At 32.1% G+C, this 13,972-nt stretch overlaps 1 protein-coding gene across 6 annotated transcripts in view; it reads left to right on the top strand.

The window, feature by feature from the left end:
* Positions 1 to 13,972, top strand: part of RICTOR (RPTOR independent companion of MTOR complex 2) — a 100,499-nt gene that overhangs the window by 35,044 nt on the left and 51,483 nt on the right. For all 6 annotated transcript variants that reach the window (XM_015595322.2, XM_006919501.2, XM_006919503.3 and 3 more), the window contains 3 exons: positions 10,245 to 10,309; positions 11,133 to 11,264; positions 12,874 to 12,937. In XM_015595322.2, coding sequence (XP_015450808.1) covers positions 10,245 to 10,309; positions 11,133 to 11,264; positions 12,874 to 12,937 — 261 coding nt within the window. The remainder of the gene's footprint in view (positions 1 to 10,244; positions 10,310 to 11,132; positions 11,265 to 12,873; positions 12,938 to 13,972) is intronic.

Here is a 13,972-nt window from a genome sequence, read left to right as displayed (position 1 = left end):
TGAGCCTAGTAATGCTTGACAACCAACTCTTGGAAACATTGAAGTGTCTATTATTTGAGGTGATGTCATAAATAAAAATCAGAGTGGATCTTTTGGGAAATTTTATTTTCTTTTTTTAGATTACTAAATATAAATGGTTTTGTTCCATTTTAAATACAGGAATAATGGTATGTTTTAAGCCCTTACTACTATAAGTGTGATCCACAGACCAGTAGTATTGGCTTTGCCTTGGAGCTTGTTTGAAATACGCTATTTTCAGCCCCACTCCAGACTTACTAAATCTGAGTCTACATTTTAATAAAGATTCTCGTGCATTTCTTTGTACATTAAAGTTTCAGCAGCACTGTTTTAACACCCCAAAGTCTTTAGTTCTTTGCTATCTGGTAATTGGACTGTGGCTTGGATTTGATTTGATTTGATAGAAATAAAAGGAGTTAAGAATATAGTGACTATATAACACATATTTTTTTCAATAGGGTATTGTGCAGTAAATATAAAATAGGTTAGGTTTTTTTCCCATAATTAGGGAAACAAGTACATATGCATTTATTTTTCTTTGGCGAAGTTTCAAAATACTCTGGCATTTATTTTTATATAACAGATGAGAAAATTATTTTATAATCAGTAGTCCTCAACTTTTTTGGCACCAGGAACCGGTGCTCCTATGAGAATCTAATGCCTGATAATCTGAGGTAGAGCTGAGGCAGTGATGCTAGCACTGGGGAGCGGCTGCAAATACAGATGAAGCTTCGCCTGCTTGCCCACTGCTCATCTCCTACTCTGCAGTCCTGTTCCTAACAGGCCACGGACCACAGTACCGTGGGAACCCCTCTTTTATATGAGGAATGAGAAAGTGATTTTTTAAAAACAGCTTTTAAAAACATTGAATAGGTGCTTGAGAAGGGATTTTCAAAAATATCCCTATGTATGTTTTCATTTTTATGAATGTAATGAAAATCTTAAAATACCTTTCTTCAGTGTGTTATTGTCAAGTCTTTAATACCCAAAATTATTGCAAGGTTGTAAATTTCATCTCCGGGTTTCAATCCCTTCTATTAAATTTCCAGTTTTATTTCACCATTCTTCATTCAACTCTGATAAGTCATTTCAGTTCAGACTAGCCACATTTCCAGTGCCCATAGCCACCTGTGGCTAGTATGTACCAACCATAATGAACAGTACACATATGGAACTTTTTGGATTAGAAGTGATTTAAATATCTATTTCTGGGAATCTGTTGGACACTTTTCTTTTTTCTTCTCTATTCCCCATTTATTTCTGTCTAGTCCCAGGCTGTCTTGGGTTAGGGTCAGTTATCCTCTCTCCCCTCCTATTTTCCTCCTTCATTTTCTTGTTTCTCTGTCTTTGAGTTTTTCCACAGTATTTCACTAAGTTGTTCCCTCCACTTGGACTCTCCTTGGGTTGTGCTCTCCCAATCTCCCCTTCCCTCCACATTCTCTTTCTCTCCTCTCTATTCCTTCTCTGCTTTTCCATTCATCTCCTCTCTCTTAACCTTTCTCTTCTTGTCTCATTCCTTCCTCCTGCCATCCTTTATCCCGTTGTACCACTGTAGAGTATAGAATGATTTATCTTTGTAATGAAAATGCCTAGACTTTGGGGCTTTTTCTTTTCTTGTTTGCATTTTGCTTTGCCATATTCTTTCTTTACAATTTTCACAGTTCCCTCTGATCCTAGTACCAGCTGATAGCAGCCCTTTTATTTGCCATTTTAAATTATTTATGGATTTAAAGACCAGATAACCAAACTTAGTAAAGTTTATCTACAATATCAGGGACTAAACCGTAAGTTGGGTCTCCAGGACTGTCCCATTAGTAAAGTTCGCAAACATTGGCCTTGGTAAAATCTGTTTTGGCTGTTTGGTGATATAATGAGAAAAGCATGAGCTTTAGATAATAGAAGAGGACCTACAGCTTAGCTCTGACCCTAACTGGCAAGGCAATCTTGGTCATATTTCTTTAGTTTGAAGTAGTCTTGCTGCCACTAAAGGCAAAGTCCTAGTACAGTGCTTGACACATAATATGTACTTCATAGCAGGTAGTGCCTTTCAGCTTGGGATTTGTTTTGTGTTTTGTATTGCATTTTTTGCCACTCTTTTAGTGTTTTGACTGACTCTAAGGAGATGAGTGCTTAACGTTTGAGTTGCAGATTGGTAAGCTTTTACTGTAACTGGGATTTTGAATCTCAACAATATTGACATTTTGGGTCAGATAATTATTTGTTTTGGGAGGCTGTCTTGTTCATTGTAAGGTATTTAGGAGCGTCCTTGGCCTCTACCCACTGGATGCCAGTAGCACACCTCCACCAGTTACTACAAGCAAAGATGACTCCAGACATTTCCAAATGTTTCCTGGGGGACAGAATCGCCCCTAAGAAACACTGCTATAAATAAATGTCTGTAGATTTTATTATAAATTTTCTCCAAATACCTAACACAAAATAAACACCTACTGAATTCAATCATAATGTAATGTATCTTTGAGTTCCATTTTGTTGGAGAGCTAGGTTAATAAATATTTACAGCTTGTATTCCTACAAAATATGTAAGTTTATTTCTTTATAGAGTAAAATTTGGAAATTTTCAGAAATCTCTTTAAAAATAGCTCTATACACTAAGAAAATGAGAAAAATAATTACGATGCCAGGAGACTATTTACTTATGACTAGTTAGTTAGGAATTAGTTGATTACCTTTCTCTGTGTTCCTGTAGCAGCTTATGTATGTATCTACTAAATTTTATCTATTCTTTTATTATTATATGTCGTGGGTTACTTTATTAAACTGAGTTTCTTAAAACACAAGAAATACCTGGTTTTTATTTTTCTACTCCTAGATACTTCTCTAAAACCTGCCACACAGCAAGTGTTTAATTAAGGTATTATATTACATTGGGAAGATTTTGCATTTTAAATGTGAGTTTTTGTTGTATTAGCATTTGCTTTGTTATTATTATAAGCCTACCTGTTAGGATTAAGTTAATTTAGTAGATCAATGGGGCTAAAATGTTGTATAGGGTGGACTTCATCTCCAGAATTAAGCCTCCTTTTAAGGTATAAAGAAAGGGTGCTAGTGATATGATCCTATAACCATGTGAATGTCACACATCCATGCTTGCCTTCTGACATCATTTCACTAGATAAAGTAATGTGTATAATAGACTGCTGATGAATATAATCTTAGCATTCTATTTTTAAACTATCAACATACTCTTAATCTAAAGACCTGTTTTTTTAAAGATGAAAATATTTCAGCTCTTTCACAGTCTAAAAGTTCTTTTTCTTTATTTAATCTCATATATTTATATTAAAATCTCTAAAGGAATCTTTATTTTGCTCTTTTTAAAAACTTCAAAATAGTATAAGCTAAATATAAAAAATTAAAGTGGTATAGAATAATATGTTAAAAAATGAAAGTTCTTTCTTACCTTATTTCCCATCCACCTCCCCACTCTGACAAAAATACCATTCTCCAGAGGTAACCACTAGAAAGTATTTATCCTTCTCTAGTATTGAGTGTGTGTGTGTGTGTGTGTGTGTGTGTGTGTGTGTGTGTTGAGTTGTGAGAGTTAAAAGAGTTAAACAAAAAGAAGTGTTTAATAGAATGCTGTTTATTTATCATTATATATGTATACACAAAGATTTTTTTATGAGATAATATGAGATCATTAATTTGTAATTTTTTCCACTTTCCAATATATCACAGAATCCTTTTTCTATAAATATAGATCTTTTTTATAGCTGCTTATGTATGTGTTATATATATATATATATCCACACATACATCTATATACAAACATGCATACATACACATACCATAATTTATTTAATCGTTCCACCATTTAAGAATATGTATTTCCTACTTCTTTTTGCTATTTTAAATAATTCATTAATATCACTCTTGTGTACTTTTTGTGCAAGGTAGGAATTTTAGAAGTGTGAAGACTTAGCCAAGAACATTTGTTCTTTTTATTTTAAAACCTCGTAAATTGCCCTCTGAAAAGACCAGGCTATGAAATTCTAATCTGTGATCAGATTTTTTTTTTTAAGTTTGGGCTATTCTGTCTGCTTCTCTTTTAGGAGAACTATTCATTTAACTTTCAGAGCAATATGAGTAAATTGGGAATAGCATTTAACTGCTCAGTTTTAACTGATTATTATATTTAAAAATTATTTTAGCAAGCATCTCAAGACAATTTTATTATCTAGACATGGTTTAGACTTCTATTTAAACTTTGTCAGAATATAATATTGATGGTAACCTGTTTTGAATATTTTAGTACTTATAAGACAGCCGTATGGATTAATTGTAACAAATACAGTGATTGGCTGATGTTGGACCTGTATTTTAATGAGCAAAACAAACCAATGACATGTTATCAAAACCTTTACCCCATTTTAAAATGAGATACTATGTAATAATATTTGCTTTGTTTATATAAAATTTTAAATTGAACAGTTATGCTCATAAAATAACTGTGGACTTTGGATGATGTTGAATGCTGAAGTTGGTTTATAAATAGCAAGTTCAACAAGCTTAATTCAACTGAGCTAAAGTAAAAAATTATTTTCTCTCACGTCGAGGAAGACCAAATGTTGGGTCCTAATTTCAGGCAAAACAACACAGGGGTTGAAAAAGTGTTAATTGCATTCTATGATAGAATGCCCTCTTAGCCCTCTCTTACCATCTTCTACATGGCCTCTGCTGCTATTTGGTCACATTGAACTAGACATTGTGACTGATAGTCACAAATACATGTGGAACGGGGAGTACCAGAACCCCAGTGAAATAATATAACGTTTTAAATGACAGTTATGATACTGATTCTTATAATTTGAAAGGTTTTGAATGTTTTCTTAACAATCAGTGATTTATTCTTAGTATAAAAAACCGATGTGATAGAGCAGGTAGTATTACATTTTAATAACGTATACAGGAGACAGGAATTTACCTCTAATGGCTAAGATAGTAGTCAAGAAACTGCTACCTAATGTGTAAAGATTAATTAGTAATGCAATCACTAGTTGAGGTAGGTAGGATGAGATTCCCATTGTTTAAACTCACCAGTTCAGCATTCTTCTTGCTCTTTCTGCTTGCCTCTTTTCTAGAGTTGGTTAAAGGGTTTGATTTGTATTTTAAAGTTTGTTTATTTAAATTAAGAGATAATTAGTAATGTTGTGAGCCAGTCACTTCAAGAATTTTATATTAAAGTAATTCTTATTCCCAGTATTTTGAAACTTAAAGGGGAATTCTTTTTTTTTTGAAAAGTACAATTATAATATTTCTTTGATAATTAAAAACCAAAATCTTACTGCCTTTTCTAATTTTTTATTTCTGATATATATATGTCAATTATTTATATAGAGAATATTTGGCTTCTGCTTGGGATAATTCTAATTGAAAAGGAATATTTTCATTTAAGAATGGTTAATGAGGCCCTCTTCTATTAATTCTGTAAACAACTTGAAAGCATTATTTAACTACCATTGAAAGCATAGCCCTAGCAATCTACTGTCTCTGGAAAATAGGCATGGATTATGATAATTTTGTTCTCTTTAGTTTTTACTTGTGATTTTTCAGTGTCCCAACTGAGTGGGCATTTTTCTCAGAAATATTTCTTGCAATTGAAATGCATTGATATTAGGTAGCAGAAAAAGATACTTCTTTCTAAATACTCTCCAAACTGTGTGTGCTTTTTAAGATCATAGTAACTTTGAATTTTTTGGTTTTTTTTTTTTCACCTTTTCTTCAAAACTGCCAACTCTAGCAAATGATAAATTGTGAACAGTCGTATACTTTGTCGTTTGAGAAGATGGGTAATTTCGAAATTGTTTTTGAATCTAGTTTTTTTCAAGGTTATCTGGCAAGTGTTAAAAAGATAATGCAAGAAATGAGAACCAAGTACACACTTAGGAGAGAAACCAACCCTTGACAACCCTACGGTTTCAAAGCATTTTATTTTAACATCCTTTACTACTATAACAAAAAAGGAAATACTGCCTTCTTAGAAATTGAGTTGATGGGATTTATAATCATTGTTTTAAGGAAGTAACATTCTTCCATTTTAAAAGCACAATGTTTTATATGTTGATATGGAAAAAATTATGAATTATATGTCCGAGGTCTAAATATTTATAACACTATTATAAACAGTCTTTCATTTTCTTTTTTGTTAATATATGGCACCATACAGTGACAGTGCTAGTAATCTGGAATATCTGGGAAATCTCAAGTAAATACTAAATTATTTTTAGTGGTGATAAGTGTTATTTTTTTTGAGTGTTTTCATCTTTTGAAACGGGCAATTTTTGGATGTGTAGTTTTAGTTAGCTCTTCTGGAAGAAACGATAGTTAAACTTACTCATTTTATGTGAATAGAGCCAGACTGTGGTTAACCATACTCTTGATTCATACCACTTTTGAGACTAGAGAAATGAAGTAAGATGGTTATTCAGTTTTGTTTTTTTAATCCAATCCCCCGCCCTCATGTAAATAAATGCAACACAAAATTTTAATAACATTTTCCACAATGGGGTGTGGACTCAAGACTGTTTTGATCTGATTTCTGGCTTTACTATTTACTAGCTTTGTGGCCTGTGGAAGTCGTATTAACATTTCTAAGCCTCAGTTCTCTTAATTTACAGAAATATTACTTTCTAGGATTGATAAGGTTAAATCAACCAATGTTACTTCTATTATTTTCATGAATACTGTATATATAAAACCATTCCCAGATTATGTAAGTAATACATATTCATTGTAAAACATTTGTAAAATACAGAAAGGCACAGAGAGGAAAATAAACACCTATGACTGTACTTTCATTTTTGATGTTAAAATTTTGATTTATAGACTTTCTGAAGAAATGTATTTTTAAAAAATTTGTATTTTTAAAAAAATGTATATATTTTAGAATTTTTTCCCTCAACAATACATTATACATGTTTTTCCTCATGCTTAAGTATTATATAATATTAACAGATGCATAAGCTTCCTCCTTTATAAACATTTTGTTTTCACTTCCTTACTATTGTAAATAATGTCATGAGTTTCTTGTGCTTGAACCCACTTTACATTTTATGTTATTTTAATATAAATCGCCTAAAGCAAAATGATTCTGGTGGAGTTTTTCAGTTTATGCTACAAAATATTTTCAGTGTATAATCCCATCAGCATTATATTTTCTTATTTGGTATAATCATGTTAAACAATTTTTTGCCAATTTGGTTAGCTTTATTTTAAATGTCACTTTTCAGTGTATTTCATTCAGATTTTAGGAAACAGGAAATGTCATGTTTATTTATCAATTTTATCTTCCTCTTGTCTCAAAGCTTAGGAAATCTTACATTATTTAAAATCTATGTGTATGTATAAAAAATCCTCATTCTTCTCAGTCTTTAAGTACTTACAACATTATGTAACAAAACAAAAATAACAAAAAAATATTTATACTCTTGAAAATCTAAGGCTTCTTTGTTTATCATATTTCAGAATTTTAAGGATTTGATAGGAATACCAGTAAAACCATTTTGGATAATGGCCTGTGAAGAAAAGCCTTTTAGCTTGTTTGTCCTACTTACCTGTATACACAACATTTTCCGCCACATAGAGCGATCATTTTTATAGTCTCCATCCCTGCTATGAAAATGTCCCAGTATCTGAGAGCTGCTCTAGTCCTATCTCTTACCTTGTTCTATTTAGAAACTACTTCCCTCCCTCTCTGTCTTTCTCGCTCTCTCTCCGCCTCTCTCTCTCCTTCTCTCTCTCCCTTCTTCTCCCCTCCCCCTTCCCCCTCCCTCCCTCTAACTCTCTCTCCCCCTTTCCCTCTCCCTCCCCCTCTTCCTCGGTCACTCTCTGTCTTTGTTTCTGTCTCTAAAGAAGAAATTGGATAGGAAATTTTACAAGGATCTTACCAATAGGATAGTGAACTTATGTCATTAGCTTTTTTGCTACAATATTGTGTCTTCTGAAAACATTTGACCCTTGAACAACATGGGGGTTAGGGGAGCTGACCCCGCATGTAGTCAAAAATCTTTGTATAATTTTTAACTCTCCAAAAACTTAATTATTGATAGTCTCCGGTGTATTATTGTATATATTTTCTGGTAGTAAATGATAAAATAAAATAGTATCTACAGATATTCTAGGCATACTGAATTTTTCCAAATATATTTGTTTATATTTCTAGGCTAGGTAGCTCATCTGTGAGTTTTTTCAAATTGTCGGAAATCTCCAAAAAAATTTCCAGTGTATTTATTGAAAAAAAAAAAATCTGCATATAAGTAGTCCTGCACAGTTCCAGCCTGTGTTGTAAAGGGTCAGCTGTACATTCTTTGGGTTCATTTCTTTTCTAGAGGCAGATGAGATGGTCATTTCAGTTTGTTTATTCTGTATGGTTAAGATATTCATAACTTCATATTGAGGAAGAAGAATAAAAACACTTGGAAACCCTTCTGATTCTTTAGTATTAATTAAATGAATGATCAGTCTTCTCTTTAGTATGTTTCAATTAGGCCTAATAAATTACTTGAGGAACTTTTATGTAACTTTTCTATAAAAGTCAGTTTTCAAAACTCATTCAAATGGTGTATGCAAGCAGCTAGTAGTAGATCAGTATTCTTAATGAAAACTTGTTTGAAGGCAGCAGGGCACTGCTCAGGCAACAAGAAGCATAGGAGCTAAAGCTTTAAAGAAGGGAGAATCTTGTGGAGGTGAGCTTCTCCAACAACTTTTACTTGGGTGTATTTGCTGATGTGAGGTGTGGGCAGGAAGCTAAGGATTCAGACTTTAAGCCCAGAAGTACTGTTGCTGAGAGGATAAAAACATCACAGAGCTTTTGGTGGAGACCCAGGAGAAATCAGGTATAAGGAGATTCTCCCCCTCAGTACATTTGTTGAATCCTGGGACTACCTGGGATGGGAAACTTAAAAACCTAAGCAGAAAATTTTTGAAAATCAGGGTGAAGCTTGTAGTGTTTTGGTAAGAAAAAAATTAAACATGTCATCATCTTCAAACTAATCCCCTGGGGGATAGGGAAGGAAAAGAAAAACCAGAGGTAGACTGAGTCTTACTTACCAGGGCAGAAACCTAATCTGGACTCAGCATTGTCCAGTGGCCTAATGGGGAGAAGAATGAACTCTCTCTGGAGAAAGATAACATCAGGAATCAAGTTTTCATATACAGTGATTACAGGATCCACCTAAAGACAGGACTTACAGGACTAGGACAAAAGAAAAACATAATAGAAATAGACCCAAGTATGATCCACATTATTCACATCCATTTAGATAATAAGCACTTTAAATATTTAAAATATGATTAAAATGTATAGGAAATAGAAGAAACTATGGAGAAAATAGATGAAAACTGAAGATTTTTCATTACAATATTAGACATGAACAAAATTAAATAGTATTCAAGAAGAGAAATATATCTAAAATTTGAAACTCATTTGATAGATATAATAAAAGATTAGCCATATCAGAAGACAAATAGAAAACATCTAACTGAAGCATGGAGATAAAAGAGAACAGAGAAAGCAGAAGATGATTTGGAGATCTGTAGTAAACACAAAAATATTTGACATTTGAATTACTAGAAGGAGAGAAGAGAAAGAATTGGCCAGAAGTAATTTGGAAAAGATAATGTACAGAATTTTCTAGAACTGATAAAATATATCAACCCAGAGGACTGGGAATTTATCTGTTCCCTAATCAAGGTAGATATAAAGAAAACCACTCCCTGAACAACAAGATTGCTGAAAAATCAAAGGAAAAAAAAATCATGAAAGGAGTCTGAGAAAAAGATAGTAACCTTCAAAGGAGCCAGCAGTAAGACTGATGTCAGACATAACAGAAAAAATGGAAGCCATTGTTTTAAGAAAACAGCTAACCTAAAAATCAATAAATCCAGGAAAGTATCCTCCAAAAACAAAAGGGAAAAAAATCATTTCCGGACAAACACCATAAAACAGTAAAATTGTTGAGAGGGAAAAATAGAATAACCAAAAATAATTAGTTAATTCAGCAAAGGCAAGACAGGAGATTTAAAGAAATCTAAAATTGGCAGGTCAAATAAAAAAAGATGATAGAAATAAATCTACATATTTGAACTGTAAAATCATATATTTTTCAAAATTGTGTTAAAGAAAAATACCTCATTTTCTAGTCTAAAAAAGTAATGTATATAGATGAAAAACATAGCTTATACACAATTTTTTTTTCTGACAGCTTCTTTGTGATATTGGCCACAGTGAAGAAAAACTGGGTTTCAATTATGAGGACATCATAATTTGGTAAGTATAGTTCAGTTCCCTCTCTTCTTTTAGATTTTAGTAATATCAATTTTAGTAATTTTAAACTAAAAATAGGATACTTTAACATCTAATATTTGGTCTTATAGAAACAGTTTTGAATATTAGAAAAATTCAGGATTTCCAATATTTTTCTTATCCTGTTCTAATGTTTTGTAATTATCAAATGTAAAGAATCAAAGATAATGTTGAAAAAGACCTGGATTTCTACAATGTAAATTTCTAAATTAAATCTATAGATTTTTGTAGAAATTTATAGAATAAAAGTTATCATGTTATTCCCTTTACAAAGAAGAACCTGAACAATTATCTCTAGGTCTTAACCTAAGACAGAATATGTTTATGGCAAACTTGATTTGTTCAAGCCCCCCAGTAGAGATGTAATGTTATAGTATCATAACCATCTCTTTGGCATTGTTGAGAATTAAAATTGATATAGTCTGTGCCTACTGTCATTTAAAGTATTTTTATTTATTGGTTTAAACCAGTGATTCTTTGAAAGAGGTGGAAGCAGGTGGACAAACAGGCGAATAGATTATAGAGGCATATGTGATATAGCTTGGAAAGGCATATTTAATTTCTCATTGTTTGTATAAAACAAACTACAGAAAGTAAAACAAAACTTGGTGAGTTCGTACCAAGGAGGTGCAGATTAAAATATAACATTAGTGAAGTTCCATGGTTTACAGCAATGATTTTTACATCTGTAAAAACCAGTCTTGTTATTTCAACTGAGGAAGAATATAGTACCATAATTTTATGTGTATTTGAACTTGCTCAACAGAACTCTTTTGTTTTCATACAGTTTGCGGTTAGCTTTATTGAATGAAGCAAAAGAAGTAAGGGCAGCAGGGCTACGAGCTCTTCGATATCTCATCCAAGACTCCAGTATTCTGCAGAAGGTGCTTAAATTGAAAGTGGACTATTTAATAGCCAGGTAATTTTCTGAGAGTTGTCTATGTTTTTATATGTTTTAAAAATTATGTATTAAGTTTTAGCATATCTACCATAATCTGTTCAGATTTTTAGTGTGAAGCCTGATAGTTTTTACAGATATGTACAACCAAATATTGTATTATCCCGAATAAGATATAGAACATTATCAGCATCCCAGTCAAGTTTCCTTGTGTCTCTAACCAGTAGTAAACATTATCCTGACTTTTCTCATTCTACACTAGTTTTTCCTGTTCTTGAGCAATATTTATTGGAAGTATGCTTAGTTACTCTTTTTATTTCCTCAGTGTTATTTGAGAGATTTATCCATGTTGATCTTTCAAAATTGCTGTATAGTATTTCATGTTATGAATAGACTACAATTAATTTAGTCCATTCTGTTGATGATTTTCTGTTTTTTTTTTTTTTTCAGTGTTTGGTTATTTTGAATAAAGCTTTCCTGAACATTATGTACAATTCCATTGGTGGACATATGCACTCATTTCTCTTATATATATAGAAATGGAATTTCTGGGTCATAAAGTTTATTATGTATATTTAGCTTTAATGGATAGTGCCAACGGTTTTCCAAAGTAATCGTACCGATTTACATTTCTACCAGCAATTTTTGAGAGTTCTAGTCTCTCCACATACTCATCAGCACTCACTATTTTCACTCTTTAATTATAACCTTTCTGCTTGGTTTCTTGGATTTTAACCCTGCTTTTGCACAACGTAGAGATAGGCCAAGTACCTTGGAGAGGAAGTTGTGTGCAGATTTGTGCACACTTTCCTGTGTTTTCCATGAGATTTTTCTCCTTAGGTCCCAGCCACTTCGGCTGCCCTGAAATTCAGACTGTCCCTCCAGTCCAACAAGACTTTGCTTTCTGTTAGGGTGCTAATTCCCTAAAACTAGGATTGACAAGTGCCCCCAGGGACAAAGCCTGGTTGGATGTGGAATTTGTGCTTTTCTTCCCAGGGATTATTATCCATTGCCCTTTTAAGTTGCTTTACAAAGTAGTTCGCTCAATCTTTTTAGTTGTTTTTGGCAGGAGAAGTTGGTCTGAGTCAAGCCTCCCGCTTGAGGCCAGAAATGAAATTCAGTGTCTGTAAATTTTTAATGAAATTGCTTTAGATTAATTGTATACAGAGAGAAGAATTATTTTTTGAATGGCAAGCTATTTATATATGAAGTATTGATTAGAATGGTGAACTGCCTAAACATAAGTAAAAATATATTATTCTGCAACATAAACCAAAAACTTTTTAGAAATTCAATAATTTAATATTAGAAATGTCAGTTAAGCGATATTTGAGCATTAACTTTTGAAATGCATTCAGATTTTAAATTACATCTCGATAAAATAGAATCATTGTGGCTACTTTTCTAGAATTTAAAATCTTTGTGCTTCAGTGTTGTTACTTTTGAAATGCTTTATTATAACATATCACTAAAGATATGTAAGCTAACTAAATATCCGATGGTACTGAAAAATCACATGTATTAAAAATTTTAAATGCCATATCGACATTACGAATACGGGTCTGGTCTAGTATTCTACAAAACTTGTTTAATAAGATTTTTATCAATAATTATTTTGTGTATTATTTAGGTGCATTGACATACAGCAGAGCAACGAGGTAGAGAGGACACAAGCACTTCGATTAGTCAGAAAGGTATGCTCTATGTTTAAGAGTAAAGGCAGATTTATGGTTTTCATGTTAAGTATTTTACATTTTTAGATTTAGACTGCTTTGTAAAATCTTCTAATTAAAATTTAAAGGCTAAATTCTCATAAACATTTTTGTTTTGTTAAAATTATATATGAGTTAAATAGGGCTATTAAACTTCAAGATAAGCATAAATATTTGGTGTCATTATTTTATGTGATTGAGTATAGCTAAGACAATATTTTTTATAAAATGTTCATTATAAAGAATATTTCTCCCTTTAGTGAACATGTAAATGAAATTATTGCTTTGAAATGTTATTGGAGAAAGAGAATTACTTCTTCCCTACTCTGATTTTCTCTTAATTGTATGCTTGGAGTTAATATTATTAAAAGGATGTCACAAATATTTACAGCTGGTTGTTTTGAAAATGAATTTAGTTGCAGTACATAGGCAGTTACAGTAAGCAGTTTAGGCTATTCTACAGGATAAAAAGTCAAAATCTAAACTCTGAAAAAGGTGTTAAGGATAATCCATAATACTGTTAATGAGAGGCCTTCAAGAAATTTTTGTTGTTGTTTAATGTAATGTGATGCCGCAATGGCAGAGGAACAGAGTGGACTGAGTGTTAATTTGGTTAGGACACAGCTTGAGTGAGAATTTTATCATGTTTCACCTTAAAGTTATCGTGTTTGATTCTAAATTTTGAAGAGATTTCATGAAGTATAGATTTGTTCTGATGTAAAAAACATCTAAAATTATTTAGCAATTAAAACTTAGCTCTTCTCTTTCTCCATCTTGAAATTCAGTGCATGCTCGAGAATGGTGGAATGTTGAATTTATACATTAACTGGATTCCTTCTTTTCTCTTCGAATTGTCTAGGTTGAGGTTAGTAGTAGCACCTACCTGTAAACATAGTAAAGGAGAAGTAAATGGATGAGTTGTCTTAAGTTTGTAGTTTTCTTAAGAGTGATATTGGAGATAGAATATCAATTTTTGTTATAAGTTAACTGTTAATGTTGGGACCATGATTTGCCTCT

This window comes from Pteropus alecto, unplaced genomic scaffold (assembly GCF_000325575.1).
Source record: "Pteropus alecto unplaced genomic scaffold, ASM32557v1 scaffold338, whole genome shotgun sequence".
Classification (NCBI taxonomy): domain Eukaryota; kingdom Metazoa; phylum Chordata; class Mammalia; order Chiroptera; family Pteropodidae; genus Pteropus; species Pteropus alecto.
The sequence above is the reverse complement of the archived record's forward strand: the minus strand, read 5'-3'. Positions and strand labels throughout refer to the sequence as shown.